Source organism: Herpailurus yagouaroundi, unplaced genomic scaffold (genome assembly GCF_014898765.1).
Source record: "Herpailurus yagouaroundi ecotype Mexico unplaced genomic scaffold, PumYag 189, whole genome shotgun sequence".
In the NCBI taxonomy this organism is placed as follows: domain Eukaryota; kingdom Metazoa; phylum Chordata; class Mammalia; order Carnivora; family Felidae; genus Herpailurus; species Herpailurus yagouaroundi.
The window spans coordinates 14,075,444-14,100,021 of record NW_024412420.1 but is presented as its reverse complement, the minus strand read 5'-3'; the positions used below and the strand labels follow the sequence as shown (position 1 = coordinate 14,100,021).

Genomic DNA, 24,578 nt, shown 5'->3' with positions numbered 1-24,578 from the left:
GCCTTTATACCACCAGAGTGGCTATGCTGGGTGGGTGGGCTTTCTGGATAGCTACTTCTATTTCATTTCCTCTCTCATAGCCGAGGCAAGGAAAATGAGTCACACAGTAGGTACTGCCTCCTCCTGCCTCTGTCCCTCCCCCCACTGCCCCTATCCATAGGGAATAACCCCATTCTGGTGGGTGGCCTTAGGAATTCATTTTTTCTCAGCAAGAATGATCTGGTTGTCAAAGGGCTCTTGAACCTGGAAAAGAGCCTCCTCATTCAAGCTTTCTCGAGATTTCTAGCCACTCCCTCCAGGAAAAGATGACTTGAGTGTAAGGAGGTGAGCTTAGGGTGGGCACAGAGCCACCCCAGACATAGGCTGGTGCCCAGCTATTTTCCAAAATATATTTGCAAATGGAGAAAGTGGGTGTGGAGAAAGGACATCCTTCCCCCAACTCCAGGGACCCACCCCTCTCCACAATACCCGCTCTCCCCGAGTCCTTATTTCATTTAAAAAAAAAAAAAAAAAGGTAAAAACAAAACAAAACAAAAAAAGCATAAGGACTGGATCTGTACAAGGACTGGATCTGGGTGGCATTGCTGCTCCCTTGTTCCTGGGCGCAGAGCTAGGTCTCAGAGACAGTCTCTGAATGGGTTGCTCTTATTCCTAGACACTCCCTGGAGCCTCCTCCTCTTCCAGGCCCAGCTTTCCTAAGTCCTTCTGTGTCAAAGGTCTGGAACAGGACAGCCAAGCTGGGCTGTTCCCTCGGGCGAGGAGACTGGCTGTGGCATCCATGGGACCCTAGAGTTGTCTGGGGCAGGGCTCCAGTCAGTCAAGGCTCCCCAGTGCTGCCCCCTCTTCCAACCAGGCTGTGCCCCTCTTGGCCACCTGGGAACTGGAGGAGGAAGGAAGGTGTCTAGCGTGGCAGGATTCCCTGCTTCATCGCGATGAAGGCCAGAAGTCAGGCTTTCCCCACTCCCTGAGGGTTCAGCAGGGTCTCGGCAGATTTGGCCTTTTCGCTCACACTGGCACATCCAGGCCCAGGTATTCGGGGTTCTCTGCTGTAGGGGTCCCTTCAAAGGTGCTGGGTGGAGAGCCCCGCTCAGATGTGTCCTGGTCCCAGTAATAGAGGTTGTCAAAGGCTGGGCTGAAGGCTGGAGGAGGGTGGGGCTGAGGGGTAGCCCTGCCCCGGGGTGCCAAGTACTCGGGGTTCTCCACAGCACCCCCAAAGGCAAAAACGTCTTTGACAACCCCATTCTTGCCGGGGGAAAGAGTCTTGGGGGACAGAGTCTTGGGCCTTTCCAGAGTGGCACCGGCAGGTCGAGAAGGAGGCAGAGGGCCTTCTAAGGGCGATGGGGGCTTTGGCCAAACCTCTGGCTGGTTCACATATTCTGAAAGGGCGAGGAGGGGGCTTGTTAGAGGAAGAAACCCATTTGTCCCAGCTACTACCAGTGTCCCCACAGTGGGCCCTGGGCTGGGTACCCCAAGCTCCCCCCTCCCCTCCCAATCTCTCATCTTGGGCCTGGATTCCATACCAGGCTGGGGACTGCAGGTCAGGGGGGCAACGTAGCCATCAGTCTCAGGGGGTAGGGGTACGGTAGGATCCTCACTGTACCGCTGTAGAGGGCTGGGGTCCTGTGGGGAAAGGCTCTGCAGCCCCTTGGCTGCCCCCATTCCCAAGTCGCCATCAAACACATCAGAGCCAGCCCCTTCTGAGGGTGCCAATGGAGACTTGGGAGGCTCTTCCTCGGAGGGCTCCAGCCCCAGTGTCAGCTCACCACCGCCACTCTGGAGATGAGAGAAAGTTACAATGGGGTCATTCATGGATCTGGGATAGAGACTCCATGGGAGGTGATAGGGTCACAGGGGATAAATTGGGACACCATTGGGATTTGACATAGTCATCATGAAGAGGAAGGGGTCAAGGCTTGGAAGGCAGTAGGAGTCGTCAGGGATAATGGGGTCTCCATGAGAGGTGACTGTTGGGGTGGGAGGGGACATAGAAGAAAAGGACACGGAGGAGGTAACTACACCCACCCACCACAGTGTGACCTAGGGCACTGACCCTGGTGGATGAGCTGCGGTGTCTGCGGTGGGCTGTGCCCCCGGCGCCTGGGGCAGGGTCTGGGCAGAAGAAACCCTGCTGGGGTACCAGGTACTCCTCAGCGTCCACCAGGTCTCCCATGTCCTCATCCTCCAGCAGTGAACGGTAGAAAGTGCTGTCCAAGGGACTGGCTGGGCCCAAGTCCTCATTCTGGGGAGGAAGGAGACAGTGACAGCCTCTCCCCAGCCCAGTGCACAGCCTTCCGAGAAAGGCTCAGGGCGGACAAAAGGCATGAGGCATGAGGCAGGAGCTGGGCTTGGAAGCCTGGGATCCTCTCCCTTCCCACCCTCTGTGGGAGAGTGCTCTTAGACATAGGCAGGGATGGGGTAGAAAGGCCCAGTACCTGGATGACCACAAAGCGCTGGGGGTCCCTGGCCATCCGGGAGAATTCGGCCACCAACTCCCGGAAACGTGGCCGACATTCAGAGTCTATCATCCAACCTGGGGGCGGGAGGGAGCTCAGCATCTCAGTTCTGGCTGCAGCCTGTGCACGGGCCCCACCCCCTCTCCAGTCTGGTCTAGACAACCCCAGTGACTAGAGTCCAAAGTCCTCGGGTGGTAGAAAAGAGGTATCAGACTCAGATCCTGAGTTAGACCCTTTGAGAATCTCTACTAGTTTTCCCTTTTTATTTTGCATATAAGTCTCTTCCTAGTTGGTCTTCTAGAGCTCCTCTGGCCTGGTACTGTAAAAGGGAAGCGAGACCCTTCTGAGGCTCCTTCAACCATACTTGGAACCCTGGGCCCACATACAACCTGCTCTTGGCCTCCTCCCATGTCCCTTATAGGCCCCCCTTTACCCAGCCCCCCCCCCCCAGCACTTTCCATCCCTCCTCCAAGTAGCTGGCATAACTCAGCCACACACATTTGACCATGATCATGTAGACATCAATGGTGCAGATGGGGGGCTGGGGCAGCCGTTCCCCCTTCTCCAGCAGGTCAGGAATCTCCCGGGCTGGGATCCCATCATAAGGTTTGGCCCCAAAAGTCATCAGTTCCCATACAGTCACACCTGGGGCAAAGACAGGGTTAAGAGGTGAGGGGACAAGAGGGAGCTTTAGTGCACCGAGTCCCAGAGGCTCTGCCCAAGAGCCTGGCACCATGGGAAGAAGGGAGGGGTGCGATGCCAAGGGGCAGGAGATAGCCAGTCTTTCCTTAGTCCCAGGGAAGTACACAGACCCCGGCAGCCCCTTCCTTCCCTCCCACATTCATGCTAAGGTGTCTCCATTAATTCTTCTATCCCTGCTCTCCTCCTTCCACCAACATGGCCCCCCAGGCCCGTGGCTCCTTGTCCACCCCTCCTCCCAACCTTCCCTGCCACACACCGTAGCTCCACACGTCACTCTGATGGGTGAACCGCCGGCGGAGAATGGACTCCAGCGCCATCCACTTGATGGGCACCTGGAAGAGCAAAGAAGTCCTCAAACTAGGTGTGGTGGGGAGGTGGCTGTTCGTAGAATTCTCCCAGGGTCCAGACCCACTCCACCTTGCCTCCCTCCGCTTCCTCCTCTAACCTTGCCCCCATCGGCATGGTACTCTGTCTCGTCAATGTCCAGCAGCCGAGCCAGCCCAAAATCTGTAATCTTGACGTGGTTGGGACTCTTGACCAGCACGTTCCGGGCAGCCAGGTCCCTGTGCACGAGCCGAACATCCTCCAAGTAGCTCATCCCCTGGGATCAGATGTGTCCATATGGACTCCGCTCTGGCCATATTCTCCCAGGAAACCTCCCCAATCCCAGCCCTGTGTGAAGTCAGAGGCTTGCCCCCAAGGACAGCTGCAGAGCTCAGGCCCCCTAAGTGCATACCTTGGCAATCTGCACACACCAGTTCAGCAGGTCCTGGGAGCCTAGGCGCCCACGGTGTTCTCGGACATGGTCTAAGAGGCAGCCATAAGGCATAAGCTGTGTCACCAACTGCACGGTGGATGTCAGACAGATGCCCAGAAGGCGAGACACATATGGGGAGCCCACGCCAGCCATCACATACGCTTCCTGGGGGGCAAGAGTGCACCCTGAGAAGGTGTGGGAGACCACAAACCTGCCACCACCACATACCCCTCTTGAGGGTCGAGGCGTGATGGGGGACCTTCACCCAATCCATCCCCATCCTGCACAAACCAGAACCATGGCCCACGGGAGGTTAAGAGTCAAGGCTTGGGGAATCACAGAGTGCCTCCCGAACCTCAGTGAAGAGAGAGCCCAGAGCCCAGACATACAGCTAGGAGGTCCCTCCTGTACTCCTGGCTAGGGAGAGCGGAGGGGCTTACGTCCAAGATTTCTTTGTTGGCTTTGGGAGATGTATTTTCCCTCAACACTTTGATGGCCACTGGGATTTTCACATTTTCCCCATCAGGGATCCAGATGCCCTGGGCAGAGAGAGGAGGATGTGAGCAGGAAAAGGGAACCCCAGATCCCACCTACAGTCGCCTCCGAATACCCTCCCCACTCTGGGGCCAAACGTGCTATATCATCAGCCTCACTATGTAGCCCAGCTCTCCACTCCCCTTCCCTTTGTTCCAGCCTCCCACCAAACTGCCCAACCAAACAGCACCACCCCAGCTCTTGGCTGTCTTCCCCACAGAACGCTTGGCCACACCCGCTGCATCCTCTGGGACCGCCCACCCAGGAACTTTGGCCCCACCCCTGACCTTGTAGACAGTGCCAAAAGCTCCGGATCCAAGCACCTTCACCTTCCTCAGCTCTGTTTCTTTCAGGATTCGCATCTGAGCCTGGTTGGGCATGGCTCCACTAGGCGTCAGGGGCTCCACCAGCTGGGGCGAGGGGGGTGGGGCGTCAGTGAAGGAGGCTGGGCTGTAGACCCCAAGCCAACAGGGAGGCCCTGAGACTGCCTCACCTCCGTCTCCTGCAGCAGCCTCCGCATCGTGTACTTCCGGATCTTCTGCCGCCTTCGCTTGATTAGGATGCCAAGGACCAGCCCCACAACCACGACCAGCAGAATGCCCACCACAGCAGCAATGATGGACGTCACAGGGCTGGGGGCGGGAGCCAGGGTTAGGGACTGGGGACCAGGCTGGGGCATGAAAAGATGAAGGAGCCCCAGGGAGGGACATGCAGGTAACTGGCCTTTGGAAAGGGAAGTCAGAAGGGTGACCCACGGACTCCCATCCTCTCTTTCCTACTCAGAAATCTCCCTTGGCTCCCTACTACCTCCAGGAGAGTCCAGCCTCCTTGCTGGACATTCAGAGCCCTTTTTAGCCCCATCTCCAAATTGTCTATGTGACTGCCCATGGCTGTAGCCCCGGATTCTCAAACTTCCTGACAAAAATCACCAGGGAGCTGGTTAATGTGCATGAGTCTAGAGCCCCACTCCTAGCAACTCTGATTGTGGTATGGGGTGGGGCCCCAGGAATGTGCATTCAGTGATTCTGATGTTCCAGCCAAATTTTTCACCCATAGGTCATGATTTTCCACACCTCCCAGCCTTTGCACATTCTATTACTTCTGTCTGGACCACCATTTCTCCATGGGATCATCGTTTAAGACTCAGCTCATCCTAGGATAGATGCAGCTCTTGGGTGTTGACCCTACATCATTACCATCCTTGCCCTCCTCCCTTGCTTGGCTAAAGCCTGGCACATCACAGACCTCTCGTGAATGCTTGCTTCATGGACAAATGATTGCTTAGATACTCCAATCTGTTTTTGTCCGCAGAGTCTTTCCCAAAGAAAGACTTTGCCCACTGCCCAGAAATCAAGTCCAACCCTGTGGCCCGGTAGTGAGGGTGGGCCTATGCCCTAACGTGACCTAGACTTCACCCCTTACTCCCTTCTCTGGGCTCACTTAATGGCCCACCATGCCAGAACCTTCAAACAAACACATCCTAGGTTTTCCTGACCCTTCCCCCACAATGCCACCTGGTCGCTTCTCCCTAATGCACATGAGCTACCTGCCCCTGTTTCAAGGCCTGGCTCAAATGCCACCTCCTCCTTGAAACCTCCTGCCACCCCATTAAGACTTCATCTTTTCCTCCAGGGCATCTGCACTCTCTTCTCAATCTGCCTTCTGTCCCTGTGAGTTGAATGTTGCCTATGCCCCTTATAAGGTATCTAGCTACTCGAGGGTGGGGAGGTACTGGGGGGTCTTTGCCATCTTTTCCTGTTCCCCACTCTCTAAGCATCCTGAGGAGGTCCTCCTTCCACTTGCTGAAGCAAATTGAAAGGTGAATCAACAGGGGAAGACTGGGCTAGAAAGGGACATGTGTCATGTCAGGAGATGCCCCTTTCCTGCAGCAGTGACCACCCAGGGGCTGATAGGGGATTGAGGAGCAGCATAAGGTGTGTCCCGGGGATCAGGCTGACCTGGCTCTCTGCTCGGCGGGGCAGCCCTTCTCGTCCAGGTCCGCACAGCTGCAGGAGAGAGAGGCCCATCAACCAGGCTGGGAAACACCTCCTGGTCTGACTCCAGCCTCACAACCACCCTAAGGTGGGTGTGGCTGGGTTATTATCCCCATTTGACAAAGACAGAAACTGGGCTCAAAGTCACCAATACTCTTCCTACCATCCCACAAGGGGATTCCTTCTCTGGCCTTGAACTTGAATTTCCTGCTCCCCTCTACCTGTCTATGGTAGGTAGGAATTGGGGAGCACCCAAAGAAGCATCAAGTCCAAAAACACAGCTACGTTCCTCTGTAAAAGAATGCCAGGGCAGTAAACTGGCCCAACTTCTGCAGAGGACAGTTTGGCAATACCTATTAGATAATGTCCGTGACCCGGCAGCTCCACCTCACAGGATATACTGTGAAAATGCCAACACCTGGGGGCACCTGGGTGGCTCAGTCGGTTAAGCGTCCGACTTCGGCTCAGGTCATGATCTCACGGTCCGTGAGTTCGAGCCCTGCGTCGGGCTCTGTGCTGACGGCTCAGAGCCTGGAGCCCATTTCAGATTCTGTGTCTCCCTCTCTCTCTGCCCCTCCCCTGTTCATGCTTTATCTCTCTCTGTCTCAAAAATAAACATTAAAAAAAAATTTTTTTTTTAAAAGAAAATGCCAACACCTGTATGCCAGGGGGCATGTATAAGATGCTAACTTGTACATGGGGCTCAAGTGCAATAAACAGGAAAGAAAGAAAGAAAGAAAGAAAGAGAAAGAAAGAAACAAAGAAAGAGAAAAAGAAAGGGAGAGAAAGGGAAAAGAAAGAGAGAGAAAAAGGGGAGAAAGAAAAGAAAAAAAAAATCACTATCCCTCAAACAAGGACATGGTTAAATAATACTATATCCGGGCTGCAGATTGAGTAGTTAAAAAAAAGAGGAGGTATGGATGGGGAGCCTGGGTGGCTCAGTTGGCTGAGGGACTGACTTTGGCTCAGATTATGATCTCATGGTTTGTGAGTTCGAGCTCCGTGTCAGGCTCTCTGCTGTCAGTGCAGAGTCCACTTCAGATACTCTCTCCCTCTCTTTCTCTCTCTCAAAAATAAACACTAAAAAAAATTTTTTTAATAAAAAAAAAAAGAGGAGGTAGATCCATGTGCATTCACAAGAAAGGACCTCCAAGATACATAAAGTCAGGGGTTGGGGGAGAAGCAAAGTTCAGAACAATTTGTAGAACACAGTCCCATTTGCATTAAAAAATGCATATACACGTGGGGTGCCTGGGTGGCTCAGTCAGTTGAGCGTCTGACTTCAGCTCAGGTCATGATCTTGCAGTTTGTGAGTTTGAGCCTCGCGTCGGGCTCTGTGCTGACAGCTCGGAGCCTGGAGCCTGCTTCAGATTCTGTGTCTCCTCTCTCTGCCCCTCCCCTGCTCATGCTCTGTCTCTCTGTCTCAATAATAAACGTTAAAAAAAAAATTTTTTTTTTAATGCATATACACGAAAACCAAACCTGACTATGTATGAGATGAACTATATGAAATTGCTATTTCTTGGCCATTTTTGACCTACAAAAACAGCAATCTTACAGGATTCAATATAATATAAATGTAATATGTGTTTATGCAGATGTGTAGAGAAAAGCCTGGAAGGCTGCACGTAGCAGACTGAATCTGATGGTTTTCCCTAGGGGACTGGAATGAAAGGGCACATCTGCTTTGCAATGTTTATACTTTTTGTTGCTGAAAGTGTTTATCATAAGGATGTATCCATGTGTCTCATGTGTAAATAAAGAAAACTGAATGAAAAAAAATAAAATAGGGTATATCACCATGTCAGGAGATGGAAAAACATTGCAAGGTTCTGTTAAGTGAGAAAAAGGCAATTTGCAAACAATATGTATGGTCTGTGATCCCATTTTAGTAAAAGGAAATATATGTTAGAATGTGCACACATAGGGGCGCCTGGGTGGCGCAGTCGGTTAAGCGTCCGACTTCAGCCAGGTCACGATCTCGCGGTCCGTGAGTTCGAGCCCCGCGTCGGGCTCTGGGCTGATGGCTCAGAGCCTGGAGCCTATTTCTGATTCTGTGTCTCCCTCTCTCTCTGCCCCTCCCCCATTCATGCTCTGTCTCTCTCTGTCCCAAAAATAAATAAACGTTGAAAAAAAAAATTAAAAAAAAAAAAAAAAAAAGAATGTGCACACATAAAAACAGTTGGAGAACAATAATATATATTAACTACAGTTTATATGTTATAATAATATATGTTAGAATGTGCACAGATAAAAACAACTAAGAATAATTATATGTATATAAACACATATTTCACGTGTTATAATAATAATTATATGTTAACATGTACACAGGTAAGACCTGGAGGAAAAATATTACAAATTATTAACAGTGGGGATAGAACTGTTAATGACGTTCATTTATATTTCATGTTTTCATTTAAATTTTTTTTGTAATTTGGAGAGCATGCGGGTAGGGGAGAGGAGCAGAGGAAAAGAGAGAGCATCCCAAGCAGGCTCTATGCTCAGCATGGAGCCCAATGCAGGGCTTGATCCCACAACCCTGGGATCACAACCTGAGTGGAGATTGAGTCTTAATGCTTAACTGATGGAGTCACCCAGATGCCTCTAAGGACTAATAATTAAAACAAAACAAAACAAAACAAAACAAAAACTAAGCAGTGTAAGCAAAGGCAGAGTTATCCCCCTTTCACAATAAGAGCCCCAGAAAGTCTCCTAGGACAAAGCCCTCCTTTCTGTAGAGAAGGCCCCCAGACTCACGAGTGGGTGCAGTTGATGGGGCATGGCTGGCACGTGCCCTCCTCATCTGCGAACTTCCAGATGGGCATGAAGGAGAGGTCAGGTTTCACCCCACTGGGGCAGCGAGCCACACAGAAAGGAGGGTCCTTGTAGTGGGCACAGGCCACACACTGGTCAGCTTCCTGGGAAGGGAAGAAGGATTGGAAGGGGGCTAGCACCAACACCTCCAGGGCAGCAGGACATGCCCTTGCGTCCCCTTCGTGCTTCCCAGGGCCACTCCACAGCACTTTCGCCTTGCTCCTGGAACAGCCCAGACCAGCCATGTCTGCCACCCCTGCTCTTCACCCAGCTCCCCCCTCCCCTGCTCAAAGCTCAATCCTCAGGCAGGAGGCTTCAGATGAAGAACTGGAAGTCTAGCAGGGGAGTGTATTACTTAAGATATAACAGCAAGTAACAATAGTTAACTAACACACAGCAAATCGCTTGGGCACGGTGCCAAACCCTATTTTAAGTTCATTCTTCCCACATTCCAATGTACAATATTCACTTTATAAATGAGCGAACCAAGGATGGAAGCAGGGCCTGGATCCGAATCCAGAGAGTCTGATGCTTAAGCCCATAGGTCTAACCGCCTTGGCACAGCCACAGCCAAGGACACAGGCCTCCCCGGGACCTTTGCATAGTCTGAAGGGTCACAGGGTCCACTACACAACTTGCAGTCCCCAGCATGCCAGCCTCCTAATACCCTCCTGCCATCCAGGGCTGAGCTCCGAGCCCTCTCCTGGGACATTCTACTGGACATGGCCAGGTGCCCGGCCACCCCACCCCGCCCCTGCCCTTGCTTCCCTCCACCCACCTCGATCAAGCCCACCAACAACTCACCGAGCCCAAGCAGGTCACTGAGCCATTCTGGGGCTGACACTCCGGGTGGCATGGCAGACAGAACCTATCCTTCACGTACTCCCGGGGAAGCCTGACAGAAGGGATGGCTGAGGAGGGGGTCTGGAAGGAGCCCCCGTGCCCCACTCCGGCCGCCCCTCCTGCCCTGCCCCGCGTACCCCTGCAGTACTCGGCATTCCTCCACGCACTCCTGGCCCCGAAGGAACTGGCTGCAGTTGACACACTGGGTGGGTCCCGGACCCCAGCAGTGCCCATGGGCACACAGCGGGTAGCAGGCCAGGCCCTCACCCGCTGCAGTGAAGAGGAAGGGGGTTAGAGGGGACACTCAAGGAAGGTTCCAGGTCCACATGAACCAGGGGAGGAGGCTGTGGGCTGGACGGGGTGGGAATAGGTGCCGGGCAATGCGGGGAAAGAAAGAGCTGAGGTTCCAGGGACAGGGAGGAAAAGGAAGGCACAGATGCCAAGGCAGTGTGGCCAGGCCCAGCCGGAAGCCATGCCAAGAAGTCAAGCCAGCCACAGCCGTGTCAAGAATGGTGCACAAGGGATGGGCAGTCTGCACAAGTCTGAGATTGCTGCTGCTAGGGGCCCACAGGCACTCCTGTGTGCCGGCAGACGGGGAGCGTGTGACGCTGGGCTCCCTGTCTTACCGCACTCGTCCTCTGGCCGGTTGGCGCTGTGGAGCAGGGCCTGGTGGGGGTTCCGGAAGAGCTGGTCCCAGGGCACCGTGTGTACGAAGCAGAGGCGGGAGTTGCGGTGGATGAGGGCCAGCCCACTGCCCAGCTCCCGCAGCGAGCGCAGCCCCAGCCAGCTGATGCCCAGCCCTTGAAGGGTCAGCGAGTAAGCACCGCTGTGGGAAGAGTGTTTGGCTGTCAGCAAGAGCTGCCCTCACCTCCTCCTGTCCCCAGCACACTCCGAAAACTCCCATGGAAATGTTACTGCTGGAGTCCCTCGGGAACAGGAGTGCCCACCATGCCCAGAGCTTCTCAACGGGCTCCCTGGGAAGCTCCTCAGGCACCCCCCCCCCCCCCCCCCCCGCCCTTCCCCGGTGCTCACTCATGCAGAACTCGGCCCCGGATCACTCTGAGGTTCTGGAAGACACTGAGGTTAGGCAAGCTGTCTGGCCACGCGGAGATGTACAGGTAACCTGCGGGCACAGGGTGAGGCTAGGGGTGTGGGGACAGGAAGAGGACCCCCGACCCCATCAGAGCAGGATGCAGAGAAGCAAAGCCCACCTGTAATCTCCTCCAGAGCCTCAAACACTCTGAGCTGCTCAGGCTGCAGGGGGGCAGTGTTGGAGGCTGGGTCCCTAGAAGGATTAGGAGAGGAGTCAGCAGGGCCAGGAAGTAGGTGGGCATGACCCCCAGAGCTGACCCGGCCACCCTCCCCCACCGCCCTCCATTAAGGACTTCATTTAAACCCTTTGCCCATCAAGCCCGGCTGTTTTCATCCTGAGTTTCAAAGCCCAAGCCCTAGTTTGGCAGGGTCTGTCAAAACAGTATTTATATCCTTTGATCTAGAAATCCTACTTCTAGGAATGTGGCCTAGAGAGACATTGGCTCCTGTTCCCAGAGACATGTACAGGGCAGAACTGTTTGTAAGAGCAAAATTAAAAATGACCAAAAGACCCATCAGTAAATAGAGGAGTTGTTAAATATAATCCCTGTCTACCCTGACTACAGATGAAAACTAACATTTGGCAGCACTTAAAAAAAAAAAAAAAAAAGAGCACTTAATATCGGCCAGGCACTGTTTTATGAGCATATGAATATTAACTCATTCAAACATTATAACCACCTTATGAGGTTGGGGCTATTTTTGCCCCCATTTTACAGATGAGAAAATTAAGGTACAGCAAGCAGGTCACATGACTAGAAAATGGTAGAGCCCGGTTTCGAACCCAGGCAGCCTGGCTCCTGAGCCTGAGCTCTTAGCTCCTACTCTGCTCCACCTGCTCTTAGCTGTTGAAAGACCAAGGCAGCTTGACACGAAGTGCCTTGACCAGCTCTCTAGGGCGAGGGGCAGACAATATTCATGATAAGCTCCCATTTTAAGTCAACCTTCTCAATAAAATTACTAGAACTATGTTTCTCTGTGTGTGTCTAAGTATGTACAAATGGTCTAGGAGAACCCACACAAACTATTAGCAGTGGATTCCTCTGGAAAGGGGAATAGAGTTGCAGGAAGTGTTGAAAGGAACGTCCTCTTTTTAAATACATATTTTTATTGAAGTATAATTCACATCCAATAAAATGCACAGAGTTCTGATGTACAGTTTGAGGAGTTTTGACAAATGCATTCACTCATGTATCCACTACCCCAACTGATACACAGAACATTGTCATTGCCCCCAGAAACTTCTGTTGTGTCCCGTCTTGGTCCACCCATCCTGGGGCAACCACTGTTCTGATTTCTACCACCACAGAGTGGTTTTGCCTATTCTAGAGGTTCACGTAAAGAGAATAGCACAGTGTGGACTCTCTCTTGTTTGACTTATTTTGCTGACCATAATGGGTTTTGTTTTTGTTTTTTTAAATAGGTTCCACGCCCAGCGTGAAGCCCAACATCGGGGCTCGAACCCTGAGATCAAGACCTTAGCTGAGATCAAGAGTTGGACACTTAACCGCCTGAGCCACACAGGTGCCCCTGAACATGTTTTTGAGGCTCATCAATGTTGTTGTATAGATCAGTAAGTAGTTTGTTTCTTTTTATTGCTGAGAATTCCATTGTATAGATAAGGCACCATTTATTTATTCATTCACCTATTGGTATACATTTGCATTATCTCCAGCTGGGGGCTATTATGAATAAAGCCACTGCAAACTCAAGGAGAATTTTGCTTTCTCTGGATGGCTTGGCCTCCACACAAGTGCGTATTTGTGGATAGCATGTCATTTATGCAAACAAACCCCCCACCACGTCCCCACACCCTCTGGTCCCCCTGCCCTTCCTGCCTCTTTTGCATTTCTGGCCTCCCACCTCTGTCTCCCACCATCCCCCAGAGATACTGCCACTTCTGGGTCCTCAGGATTCACTGACTGCCCTGATGCTGCTCAGGCCGCTGTGCCCACCCTTAAGTCCGCGTATCCTTACCCCTCAAAGCTCTCTGGCAGAAACGCCAGGCTCCCAAAGATCTTCTTGCAGCCGACAAATTCTTGGATGTTGGCACTGGTGACTGCCCTCGCCTCCCGCAGGTGCTCCATGCCTAGGCCGTAGCACACTGTGGGGAGGGGCAGGTGGTGAAGGGGCCGTCTCGGCCCCCACATGGAGCACCAGGAACTCAAACTCCGGGGTCCTGTCCACAGTCCCCCCCTGGGGCCACGTGCCCCCTTGCACAGACAGGAAATACAGGGGAATGTGTCAGACTGATCCAGGGAGGGCCAGGACAGAGACATTGGAAGAAAAGGACTGGGTCCCAGGAGGGTCTGAAGAAGAATGGGACTGTGGGCCAAGCTGGGTGTGCAGAGGGGCAGGAACTGTAGCCTGGCTCCGGGGGTGGCCAGCAGTTACCTCGGGCACAGGGCTTGCTGCATTTCTCACACCGCTGTGTTCCATCCTCAGCTGTCACCTCTTGGTTGTTCAGGGGACAGACCAGGGTGCAGGATCCCACGTCCGTAGACAGGTAGTTGTCTGAGGAGATGGGGACTGTGTGTCCGTCTGCCCTGGGCCTTCACGCCCCACCATGCCCACATAGTGCAGTAAGAATATCAACCAATACTGAAATCCCCTTACTGCGTATCTGCACACTCAACAGTCATGTACTCCTCACAACCCTATGTGACAGGTACTGTTAGATTCCCATTTTGCCAAGAGGGAATCATCGTAGTTTTATGTAAATTACTCAGGGTCATGTGCTATCAAGTGGAGGAGCCAGGACTGGACACAAAAAGTCTGGCTCTACATTTTGTACTGTAACCCACCACGGGGAGGATACAACCAGGAGCTGAGAGCCCACTCCTGCCTCTCATGACACGAAGAAAGAGGGCCCCAGGTCTGAGGTCAGTCCCCCGATGCACATCAATAAATACAGGAACTGTTAAATAAAACTCTGATCAATCTAGACTATACAATAAAAATTAGCATTTAGGAGTGCTTAGTATGTGCCAGGCACTATTCTAAGAGCTTTACCAATATATTTTTTTTAAGGCTTATTTATTTATTTTTGGGAGAGAGAGCTCGAGCAGGAGAGGGGCAGAGAGAGAGGGAGTGAGAGAGAATCCCAAGCAGGATTCATGCTGTCAGCACAGAGCTCGACTCAGGGTTCGAACTCATCAGCTGTGAGATCATGACCTGAGCCAAAATCAAGAGTCGGACGCTTAACCGACTGAGTCACCCAGGCGCCCCTAAGAGCTTTACAAATATTAACTCATCCAAATCTTATAATCACCTTATGAGATTGGGGCTATGTTGCCCCCATCCTCAAATGAGAAAACAGGTACAGGAAGCAGGTCACGTGACTAGAAAATGGTAGAGCCCGGTTTCGAACCCAGGCAGCCTGGCTCCTGAGCCTGGGCTCTTAGCTCCTACTCTGCTCCACCTGCTCTTAGCTGTTGAAAGACCAAGGCAGCTCGACACGAAGTGCCGTGACCCTCGCCAGAGCGAGGGTCAGACGATACTCACCATACGCTCCCATTTACTTAAACCAACCCCCCTCCCAGCAAAATTACTAAAACGACATTTGTCCCTGGCACTCACAGGGACAGGCAGTCACACAGCTGGCACCGAAGGTATAACGGCCCTCAGGGTTGGGCATGGATTCGAAGGTGTCCGTGTTGTAGGTGACCAGGGCTGGGCAGTGCAGCTCACAGATGCCACTGTGGTTGAAGTGGAGGCAGGCCTGGAGGCGGGGGGTGGGGGGTGGGGGTGGCGGGGGTGGAGACAGGCAGCTGGTGGTCACTGGGCTGTTTTTCCCTGGCGTGCAACGGGCAACAGGGCAGGAGCAGGCAGGGTGCCCCTCCCCTTGCACCCCGGGGTCCCGTGGGCACATACCAGGCAGTCAGAATGCTTGGGGCCCGTGCAGCCAGCAGCACACTGCTCGTGGCAGCAGTCGGTGGGCTGCGGGCCCTTGCAGCGGGCACAGCCACCAGCACAGACAGTTCGAGTCACTGTGAGACAAAGGGCAGGATGAGGGCTGGGCAGTAGCCCAGGCACCAGACCCTCACCAGCATCACTTTCTGTGATGACTTCCTGCCCCACCCCCTGGGAAGACACCTAGGTCTGGTAACCCTCCCAGCCCGGCCCCCTGCCCCACCCCCCGGATTCTGGGCCTCCTAGCACTCACAGCTCTGACAGTCCCCGGAACTTGCTCCCCAGCAGTGGGAGTCTTTACAAGCTGGAGAACAGGGTTGGCCTGGGGAGAGAAATAGACAGAGACCAGGAGGCAGAATGCAGTGAGGGAGAGTCGGCAGGAAAAGAAGACTCAGAAAACAGAGGCACGATCTAGAAGCAGAGGGAAGCAGGACAGAGGACCACGGAGATGAAGAGACACAGAGAAATGGCAGGAGGGAAATGGGACAGAAAGAGGGAATGGGTAGTGTTAGTACAGGGGTGGGGAGTGGAGGGGGTGTGAGTGAGCGGGGAGTTTGGGGATCGCTGGGTTGCCTGAGAAAGAGAGGAAGCTACAGGCAGGGAGAAGCATGGCTTACAGGCCCGAGAGCGGTTGGTGTCTATCAGCATGAGGGCCAGCTGGTTGTTCTTATGGAAGATGTCCTTCCACAGAATCGTGTCCTGGTGGCAGAGCTGCGGGTTCCGCTGAATGAGGACCCCTCCCTTCAGGATCTCTGTGGGGCAGGCAATAATCAGCACTTTCCTTTCCTGTCTGTCACTTTCTGCCCTCCCATGGGACTCTCCTGAGCTCTTTAGAGGGGAGCAGGCCTCTTAAACACACCCCAGTTTCCCCAGGGATTAGAGAAGACACCTTCAGCATCTTCTAGCCGTACCAGAACCCCACCCCTCCCACCCTGCCCCACACACATGAACAACCTGAGATCCAGGGAGGAGTGAGTTGTCCATGACAGGGTCCAGATGTCCATGCCACCCTCTCCTGTCCTCCCACCTCTATACTCTGTGCACACTGCTTACTGGTTAAAAAAGACTCTGGAGTCTGAAAACCAGCCTCACCACTAACTAGCTATGTCATAGCTATGTAACCTTGAGCAAGTCACTTATCCTCTGTAAACCTGTTTTCTCATCTGTAAAATGAGAATAGCACTGATGCTTCCCTTGCAAGATTACAGCACAACCAAAATGGGATCGTGTATGCCAAGTGACTGGCCACAGAGTCTGGGATACTGTCAGCTCCAAGGCTGCCACATACAGTTATGCAGGTTGTTCACTGCACATGTGTACTCAGCCAAGAAGTGGACTAACCCCAGCCTGTATCCTAATTATCAAACTGTGCAGGCTCGTGCAAGCTGTGACTTCCTGGGAAGAAGGGAGATCTTCTCATCTTCACAAAGGCACCTTCCCAAGCCCCACCTGCATCCATCCAGAAGGGATGCCAGTTCTAATTCACACAAAGTTTCCCACGCATAGCAGTGGCCCTGATCAGCTCCCGATAACAAGGAGAAGGTTTCAATGATAATGATGATCACCTGTGAGGCTTCGGAGCTGCAGCTCCCGCAGCCCTCCTAGGGCAGCCCCTGTAGCAGGGGTGCCACTGTCCAGTGGGTCTCCGTTGTCCAGCACGGCCAGGGCGTAGTTGTCCTCAAAGAGCTGGGTGCCTCGCACGATTCGTAGCCTCTGCAGTGGGACCTGTCTCACTTGGTTGTGGGCAATGAGCACATAGCCTTGCACCTCCTGGATATCCTGGGAGAGAACAGGACCAGGTGGGGCTGAAGCAGGCCCAGGCCCTGGAACACGACCACCCCCCCCCCGTCCTCCTCTAAGTCACCAAATGCAAAGCCCCCATCCGCTGAGAAGTCCAGCTCTGTCACGCATAAAGTAGAGATCAAGGCCACTCCCCACGTCCCCAAACCAGAGTCGTGTATGATCAAGACAGATAAATGGTGGGGGGAGCACTGTGTGAACTATGACCAAGTGCCACACCCTCTCTGCATCTCAGTTCCCTCATCCATAAAAGGAAACACCTACATGACATGACGTCTGTGATTTGACCAAGCCTCACACACGTGGCCCCACTCCAGGGCACTGTGGACACAACCCAGCAGGCTGGTTCCCACTCTCTCCCCTGCTCGTGACCCTTTCACATACATTTTCCATTTGGTTTTCCCAGAGGGGAGTCAAAGCATGCTCCCTGCTTCCAAAACACAGACAGAGAAGCCAGGGGCCGAGACCATATTCACATGGCTTGTCGGTAGAACTGGACCTAGAACCCACAACCTCCCAGCAGCCCTTTCACCACGCCAGGCAGGACAGGGACAGCGGCCGGGGCAGATGGACAGGAGGAGGCGATTGCTGGCAAGGGAGCCAAAAATTTAGCAGAGGCACATGTGCATTCTACCCAGGGATGTCCAGGGCCAGCCACATGACTGAGAGGGAGTCAACTGGTCTTGCAGTAGAACAGATAGGGCGCAGGCATCAGAAAGGACTTCCCAGTTGAGGAGCCGCAACAAGAGAAGAACTATAGGGCACCTTCTTCTACCACCCATTTATAAGCATAGGGCTCAGCTCAGCTGGAGGCAGGACCTGGCTGGGTCCCCCATGGGCCTCACCTGCAGGAAGGAGAGGCTGGCATTGGCATGCAGGTAGGTGAGCTCCAGGTTGCCCTGTACCACTTGACAGCCCTGGTAGAGGTGGCGGAGCATGTCCAGGTGGGTCTCGGGACTGGCTGGGAGCCGCAGCTTCATGTCTGTGCCGGTGCACACTGGGAGGAGAGAGGAGATGGGTCAGAGGCCGCTGCCCCGTCAGCTTCTCCAGCCTGGCACCTCCTCCACACTCACTCCGCAGAGTCATGCCATCTCGGACAGCGAGAAAGCACAAGTGAAGGACCCCGCTTCCCATGTCCCTTGCACCTGCAGAAGGCACAACGGCCAAAGAAAGTCTGCAAGTTTGGGAAGAGGAGGGAAATCAGAGGAAACGCTCCTTCTAACTCGGCCCATCCTGAGTATCCAGAGGGGCCCCCATTGTGCCAGCCCTGGGGAGTTTGCCCGTCTGATCCGGGGTGGTGGCTGGCAAAGAAAGCCTCCCTTTGTCCCCAAGGCACCACTCGTGGCCAAGGGGTAAAAAATCCCCCAAGAGAGGCCATGATGAATCATGAAGCTTCTGGATACCCCCTGCCCCTATCCCAAGCAAACAAACTCAGGGCATTCTCCCCACCCCATTCCAATACCACCCACATGCCAGCCTCTTGGCAAGGGATGTCCACCCCCACAATGCCACCCAGAAAGGAAGGAAGGAGGGTCAGCTAGAGTCATAGCTGGGGCATGGGGACCACTAGGGGCCTGGTCACTGCAGGGACCTCTGGAATTCCCCCAGGCAGAAAAAAAAGGAGCATCAGACCCCAACAACGGGCATCCGGACCCAGGCTGCAGATCTTGGGCCAGAGCGATGCCCTACTCTGACGGATCCTATGCTGGCACTTCACCCTTGCCACCTCCTCAGGGCAAGACTCCAGAACCAGCTGGCAGAATCTATGCCACGAAACTCCTGCCACAAGGGCACTACGTCAGCCCTGTGTACCTTCTTCCCAGGGCCAACCCTCAGCCAAGGGGCATCAAGATGAATTGCCTCCCCGGCCCACCTGGACCCCAGCAGCGTGTCCCTGAGACCGGAAGTACCTACAAAGCCCAGGGATACAGAAGGGGTAAACTACTCCTGGTGAGGGGCTGCTCTGGACAACAGCTGGCACCATGCCTGCCAGTAGGGGGGAGATTAAAGTGCCCAGTTGAACCCGTTTTTCTGCTCTGGTGAGGAGATGAATCACCTGGCGCGTCTTGCCCAGGAGGGTGCGCCGGGGGGAGGTGGGTGGAGGGCACCCCCAGATACACAGGCCCACAGGTGCCTGAGCTGCTTGGGATTTCCTGTTGGTTGCCACTGCACCTCCCACGGACTGTGTGCAGATTCAGGGGGACAGCAGTGGCTGACTTCAAGGTCTGACACCAGGATTCCTGCTCTCCCAGCAACTTGGAGCCTGAAGTCAAATCCTGGGGGATAAGAGAGATCCCCTGCCTCCAGAAAGCTGGGGAAAGGCTGGTAGGGCCAGTGCCTCGGGTTCATGTTGAGGCCAATTGCCATGAGCTGACAGTCTCCCAGTAAAAGCCAGAGTGGTCTCTGTTCCCACCCCTTTGGACAGATAGGGAAGGAAGCAAAGAGGGAGGAAGGGGAGGGCCCAGAAATAGAACTCAAGGGTCCCTCCCCCCAGACTCCCAAGAGAAACAGGAGCTGGGGGTGGCAGGCCAGGCCCAAAATAACGCCCGCTGCCAGGACCTCCTGCGGCCTCAGCAGCCTCAGCTGCTTTGTAGGCACAGCTGTCTTTAGGCCCAGACCCCAAAGCTCTGGCCCAAACCGGGGACAGGGACAAGCAGAGCTGGAGCAGAGGCTGTCTCCACCCGCTGTGGCCCTCTGCCTCCTCTAAAGGACACCAGCTGTGGCAGCCAGGCAATAGGAAAACAACAACAATGGGAACACCAAGGGCAGCCACGTTAGCTGAGCACCTACTGTGTACTGTCAGGCACTCTGGGTGGAGCCTCATTATGTCCTCCCGAGGCTGGGACAGCAACTTCTCTCTTGCAAAGAAGAAAACTGAGGCCGACAGGGGTTCGTCTCCCAAGATCTTAATAAAGCTTATGAGCGATAGAGGCAGGATTTGAACTTGAGTCTGTCTGACTTTAGATCCTACGTTCTTAACTGGACATATACAAATTCACCCCACATCAGGTGCAAAGGGGAATACATACCAACTCTACTGATACCACTGATAAACATCACAGACTCTGGGCAGGGCAGGGGGGCTGGGCTGAGCTGAGGGCCAGAAAGAGTGGTAGCCCCACCCCACTAGTGAGTTTGCGGCTGATTTTAGTCTAAGATTCTTTAAGCGTTTGCAGCGGGTGGTGAAGTCAGGTACTGAGACCTACTCTCCCAGAGAGCTGGAGGCTTGCGGGCAAATTTCCCCACCAAGCTGACATGAAGCCAAGAAGGGCCTCTTGACACCTCCCCTACTTCCACCTCTGTCCCCTTCACCATGGAGCTCAGCACCTCCCACCCCCTCCCCCATCTGCTCACCAGACTCCTTCTCCCCAGTCCTCACCACAGTCCCCATATCCACTCAGCCCCCTTGATTTTCAGGGAGTAGGGTGTGAGAAGTCTTTTTCTACACAGGAGAGCTCTGTGTCTTCAGGACACCTGACCCTCAGAAGCCCCAACCTCTCCAGCTCTCTGACGCAAAGTCACTATGAGGCAGGACCAGCCCAACACCAGATAAGAGTTTGCTGGATGGATGGATGGATGGATGGATGGATGGATGAAATCCAATCAAGAACTTGCAAACCACAAGGTAGTAGTTGAGGTCCTGGTGTTCATCCCTCTGCTGAAAGGCTATTCAGAGTCCTTCATATCCCTCTGGCTGGACTTCAGTGGTCAGGGTTTGGTCCTAGCTCTGGGGGGTGCTCTCCAGAAGGTTGTGCCCTCCCTGCCGCACTTCAGCCCCAGCTGCTTCTCTTGCTCACCAGCAAGAGATACTTCCTTTGGTTTCCATGAACACTACCTGCATCCCCAAAACTCAACTCCCCCAGACCTACAGGTTAAGAGCCCATTCTAGTGATGCCCAGAACTCACCCACCATACATACATGGTATCAGGTCCCATATCAGACCAGGGCCTGGGCTCAGGATCATTAAACCAGAACCCTAGCTGGCCTGCTCATGTGTGACCTTGAGCAAGTCAAAGGACCTCTGGGGGCAGAGGCCATATCAGATTCATCTCTATGCCCAGCAGTGCCTGTGACTTCGTAGGCGCTCAATGACTATTTAGTGACCTGAACTTGGCTGTGAGGATGGGATAATAAAACACTAACAACTCTTACTTTCTGCAGAGAAGTTAAATGAGAGTTAAATGAGATAATGAATCAAAAAAGCAGCCTGTAAACATGAAAAGGCTTTGTAAACAGAACTGAGGCAACACAAACATTGGCTATAATAATTCTCCCACTCCTAGAGAGCACACACCCATCGCCCTACATGGGCTCTCTTCCCAAGGGTGAGAAGGAAAGGTAGCTTAGCAAGAGATGGAGATGTCACCCCATAAGGGCTTCCCACAGGCAGAGGCAGAGAGGGGGATCTCTTTCCAGATCATTTCAGCTCTCAGGGGCAGGCACAACTACTGGGGCCTTACTCTAGCCCCCCACTGATGGTTCCTCCATACTGGCTCCTCTTCTCCCATTCCAGCTGTCTCCCTCATTCCAGCCCTGCAGGGCCCCCTGACTTCCACCCTGTCCCTGCCCTCAGTCCCTTGCCATGCTTGGAGGGCTCAAGAGGAAGGCAGGCATGGGCTGGACAGGGAGGAAGAGGACCTCAGTGGGCCCAGCTCACTCCACTTTCTATAGGCTAGATAAGGGAACTCACTTACCTGAATAACAGAGTAGCACCTCTACCCCAGTCTGGCCACCTGGCTGCCCCTGAGGCTTTGCTCACCCCATTCCTGTTGAATAGGATATGACTTTGACCAACTCTTAATGCCTCCTCATTAGACATTATTATTGGGTCTACTAGACATATTTGGGTCACTAGGAAGCCTTGGATAAATCACTTCACTTCTTTGAACTGTGTGTACCCACTTCCTTGGATTGTTGCAGAGATGAAATGAAACCGTCGATGGAAAAGAACCTGGCACACAGGAAGCACACTGGACATTTTTCAAAAGTTCAGGCAAGGTGTGGGAGGGGAGATGGGCTAAATGGGTAAGGGCATTAAGGAATCTACTCCTAAAATCATTGTTGCACCATGTGCTAACTTAGATGCAAATTTAAAAAATAAAGTAAATTAAAAAAGTTTGTCAAAAGTTCAGGCAAGGGAAGTTCATATAGCTGGAGTGTGGGTAATTCCAAACCAAGAGAAAATGAAAGATGACTTTGTATTTGGAATGAGATGTATTTTCCCTTTTCACACTTCATCCTATCGCTTCATTTGTTGCTTTTTTCCCCCTTGAGTATTAGAATGAAGTTACTTTCCTCAAGTAAGGTAAAAAGGAAGGAGGTTGTTAGAAGAATCGCTTGGGAATTAAAATAGGACCTCTGCAAGATAAGGATGTGTTTGCTACACTTGACAAAAGTTTGACCTCTAAGAATGGGTCCTAGCAAAATCCTGACCCTCTGGATCCTCCCTGTCTCCCCTTTCCCCCAAATTCCTGCCCTAGCCCTCATCCCTGGGATATAATGGGGGTGCTAGAGGCAGCCGGGCGGTGCCCTGCCATTGCAACCATTCTCTGCCCGACACACCCAACATCTGTCTTTGCACCCAGCAGTGCAGATCGAGGGGTGAGATAGGCCTGAGGAGGCCCCAGTCATCGCTGAGAGAACTGACCCCTCTGTATCCCAGCACCGCAGCAACCCAGGCCACCCCCACCTGCTCAACTTACAGGCCCAGCTGAGGGGGGCAGCAGCTCAGCCTGACAGTGCAGCCTGGCCTCACCCATCGCAGCAGAAGGTCAGGGCTGCAGACAGACGCCCCCCTGGGAAACAGGGAGACGTATGGGCTCCCAGGAAAGTGGAACCTCCTTTGTCAGAGAGAAGGCGTGGGGCCACCTCCCACTGTTTACAGCAGATCTGACCCAGCACCTTGAGGGAGTTCCTTGAGAGGGCAGAGTTCAGTCAAGTCCCTAAGCCAGCAGGGAGACTGCTGTTTGGCAACACAAAGCCCAGACACGCAAACACAGACCACACAACACAGGAACACCCTAGCATAGACGCCCCTCAGAGAATACTGCAACGCTCTGACAGAGAGGCCCTCGGGCAACACACAGACGGGATGACCCCCACCCCTTCTCCAGACTCCCTGACCGATGGAGACCACCCACTACTCCCCAGAACACTCCCATTTTGTCTTCCCAACAGCACAGTGATGCCAGCAGCAGTGTCACCCATTGTTCAAGGTGGATTAATACAGTGATTTCGAATGTGTGGCTGGGGGTCACACCGTCTGGGGGGTCCCATCTTGGACCCACTACTTCCTTGATGCGATGTAACCTCTTTAAGCCCAGGTGTTTACCTGGAAATGGGAATACTAGTAGGATTTCTCTTGTGGGGTTGGTCTGAGGATTTAGAGGGCGTGCATGCAAACCACCGCGCACCATGCCTAGCCCAAAGTAGATCTCCAGCACACGGTGGCTTTAATTGTTAGTGCCTAGATGGGCCAATGGGGCAGAACCGGCACTACCCCCGCCACCGTGCCTCCCCACACACAGCATGAAGGAAAAGGCAGGACAACCCAGCCCTCTGCAAACCCACATCTGGCCCTCTGTCTTTACCTTTCCTTCCCGCCCCCCACCCACCCCGCAGGACTGCCCAGGAATCCCCCGCTGGGAAATCTCCCACTCTATGCCCCAGACCAGGAAACCTACCACCGCCCCTCCGTGGCCCGTGCTCTCCAGAAGTCACAAAGCACACAGTCCCCGGGCTGGCCCTGAAGAAACTTGCTCAAAACAAACGTCTCCCCCTCCCCCCACCCCAGACTCCAGCATGAGGCAACTCGGCAGTCCGACCGGCCACCCTCTCCAGCCCGGCTCTGGCCGGACAGGTTACTTTCCCCACCACCCCCCTCCACACCGCGATCCTGCCTGAAGCTGGAGGAACTAAACCCAATCGGCTGCGGGGGGAGGTGGGGGTGGGGAGATGGGACCGGGGGAGGGGCAACAGAAGGGACCCCCGAGGAATCCAGCTCAGTCCAGTTTGGAGGCGGAGGCTGCCAACTGGAAAGTCTTTGAGAAAGCTTGAAGGGGCTCAAGAAAGGGGAACACACACACACACACACACACACACACCATGCAGTACACCCTTTGATGGCAAACTTTCCGAACAATTTCAGAGAACTTTTTTGACAAGTTCCCATTGCCGTCGCCGAGTCTGGAAAGCGCCAGTCTCTTGCCTGGGACATCTAGAGCGGCTTGGGCGTCATCGCCCCCCTACCCCACCTTCCTTTGCCCCCTCCCCGGCGAGGCCGGCTGCTCGGGAGCGCCGACACCGTCCAAAACTTCGGACCGGGAAGTTCGTGTGGCCCCCCCTCTGCCCCCGCCAGCCCGGGGACCTTCGGCGGGGGCCCCAGGCTGCAGGGTCGCGTCGCTGCTTCGTGCCCTCACCACACCAGACCTACCTTGGGTGCCCGTGGCTCCGGAGGGCAGGAGGGCGAGGAGGAGCCCCCAGCGGCACCAGGCCGCCAGCTCCATGGTGCTCACTGCGGCTCCGGCCCCATGGCTCGGGCTGGACCGGGCTGCGAAGGGCCGGGCGGCTGCCTGGGAGCTCTGCTCGGCTCTCGGGGCACGACGCAGGGGACTCTCAGCTCCACAACTTCATTCTTGTACTTCCTCAAGGCAGCCCTCCTCCTCCACCTCCTC

At 54.0% G+C, this 24,578-nt stretch overlaps 1 protein-coding gene across 2 annotated transcripts; it reads right to left on the bottom strand.

Annotated features, from left to right (window-relative positions):
- Positions 1 to 364: 364 nt before the first annotated feature.
- ERBB2 (erb-b2 receptor tyrosine kinase 2) lies at positions 365 to 24,578 on the bottom strand. Of its 2 annotated transcripts, none has more exons than XM_040497400.1 (27): positions 24,338 to 24,578; positions 17,750 to 17,901; positions 16,670 to 16,883; positions 15,722 to 15,856; positions 15,358 to 15,426; positions 15,066 to 15,181; positions 14,772 to 14,913; positions 13,587 to 13,706; positions 13,170 to 13,296; positions 11,312 to 11,385; positions 11,133 to 11,223; positions 10,727 to 10,926; positions 10,238 to 10,370; positions 10,062 to 10,152; positions 9,201 to 9,361; positions 6,405 to 6,452; positions 4,940 to 5,078; positions 4,734 to 4,856; positions 4,353 to 4,451; positions 3,892 to 4,077; positions 3,601 to 3,756; positions 3,412 to 3,487; positions 2,952 to 3,098; positions 2,433 to 2,530; positions 2,051 to 2,239; positions 1,521 to 1,773; positions 365 to 1,376 (listed from the first exon to the last, which is right to left on the bottom strand). In XM_040497400.1, exons 1-27 carry the CDS (start codon positions 24,408 to 24,410, stop codon positions 1,006 to 1,008), a joined length of 3,783 nt encoding a protein of 1,260 aa, XP_040353334.1. In that variant the 5' UTR covers positions 24,411 to 24,578; the 3' UTR covers positions 365 to 1,005. The 2 variants fall into 2 exon arrangements, with proteins under 2 accessions (XP_040353334.1, XP_040353335.1); XM_040497401.1 differs by lacking the exon at positions 24,338 to 24,578 and adding an exon at positions 22,608 to 22,631.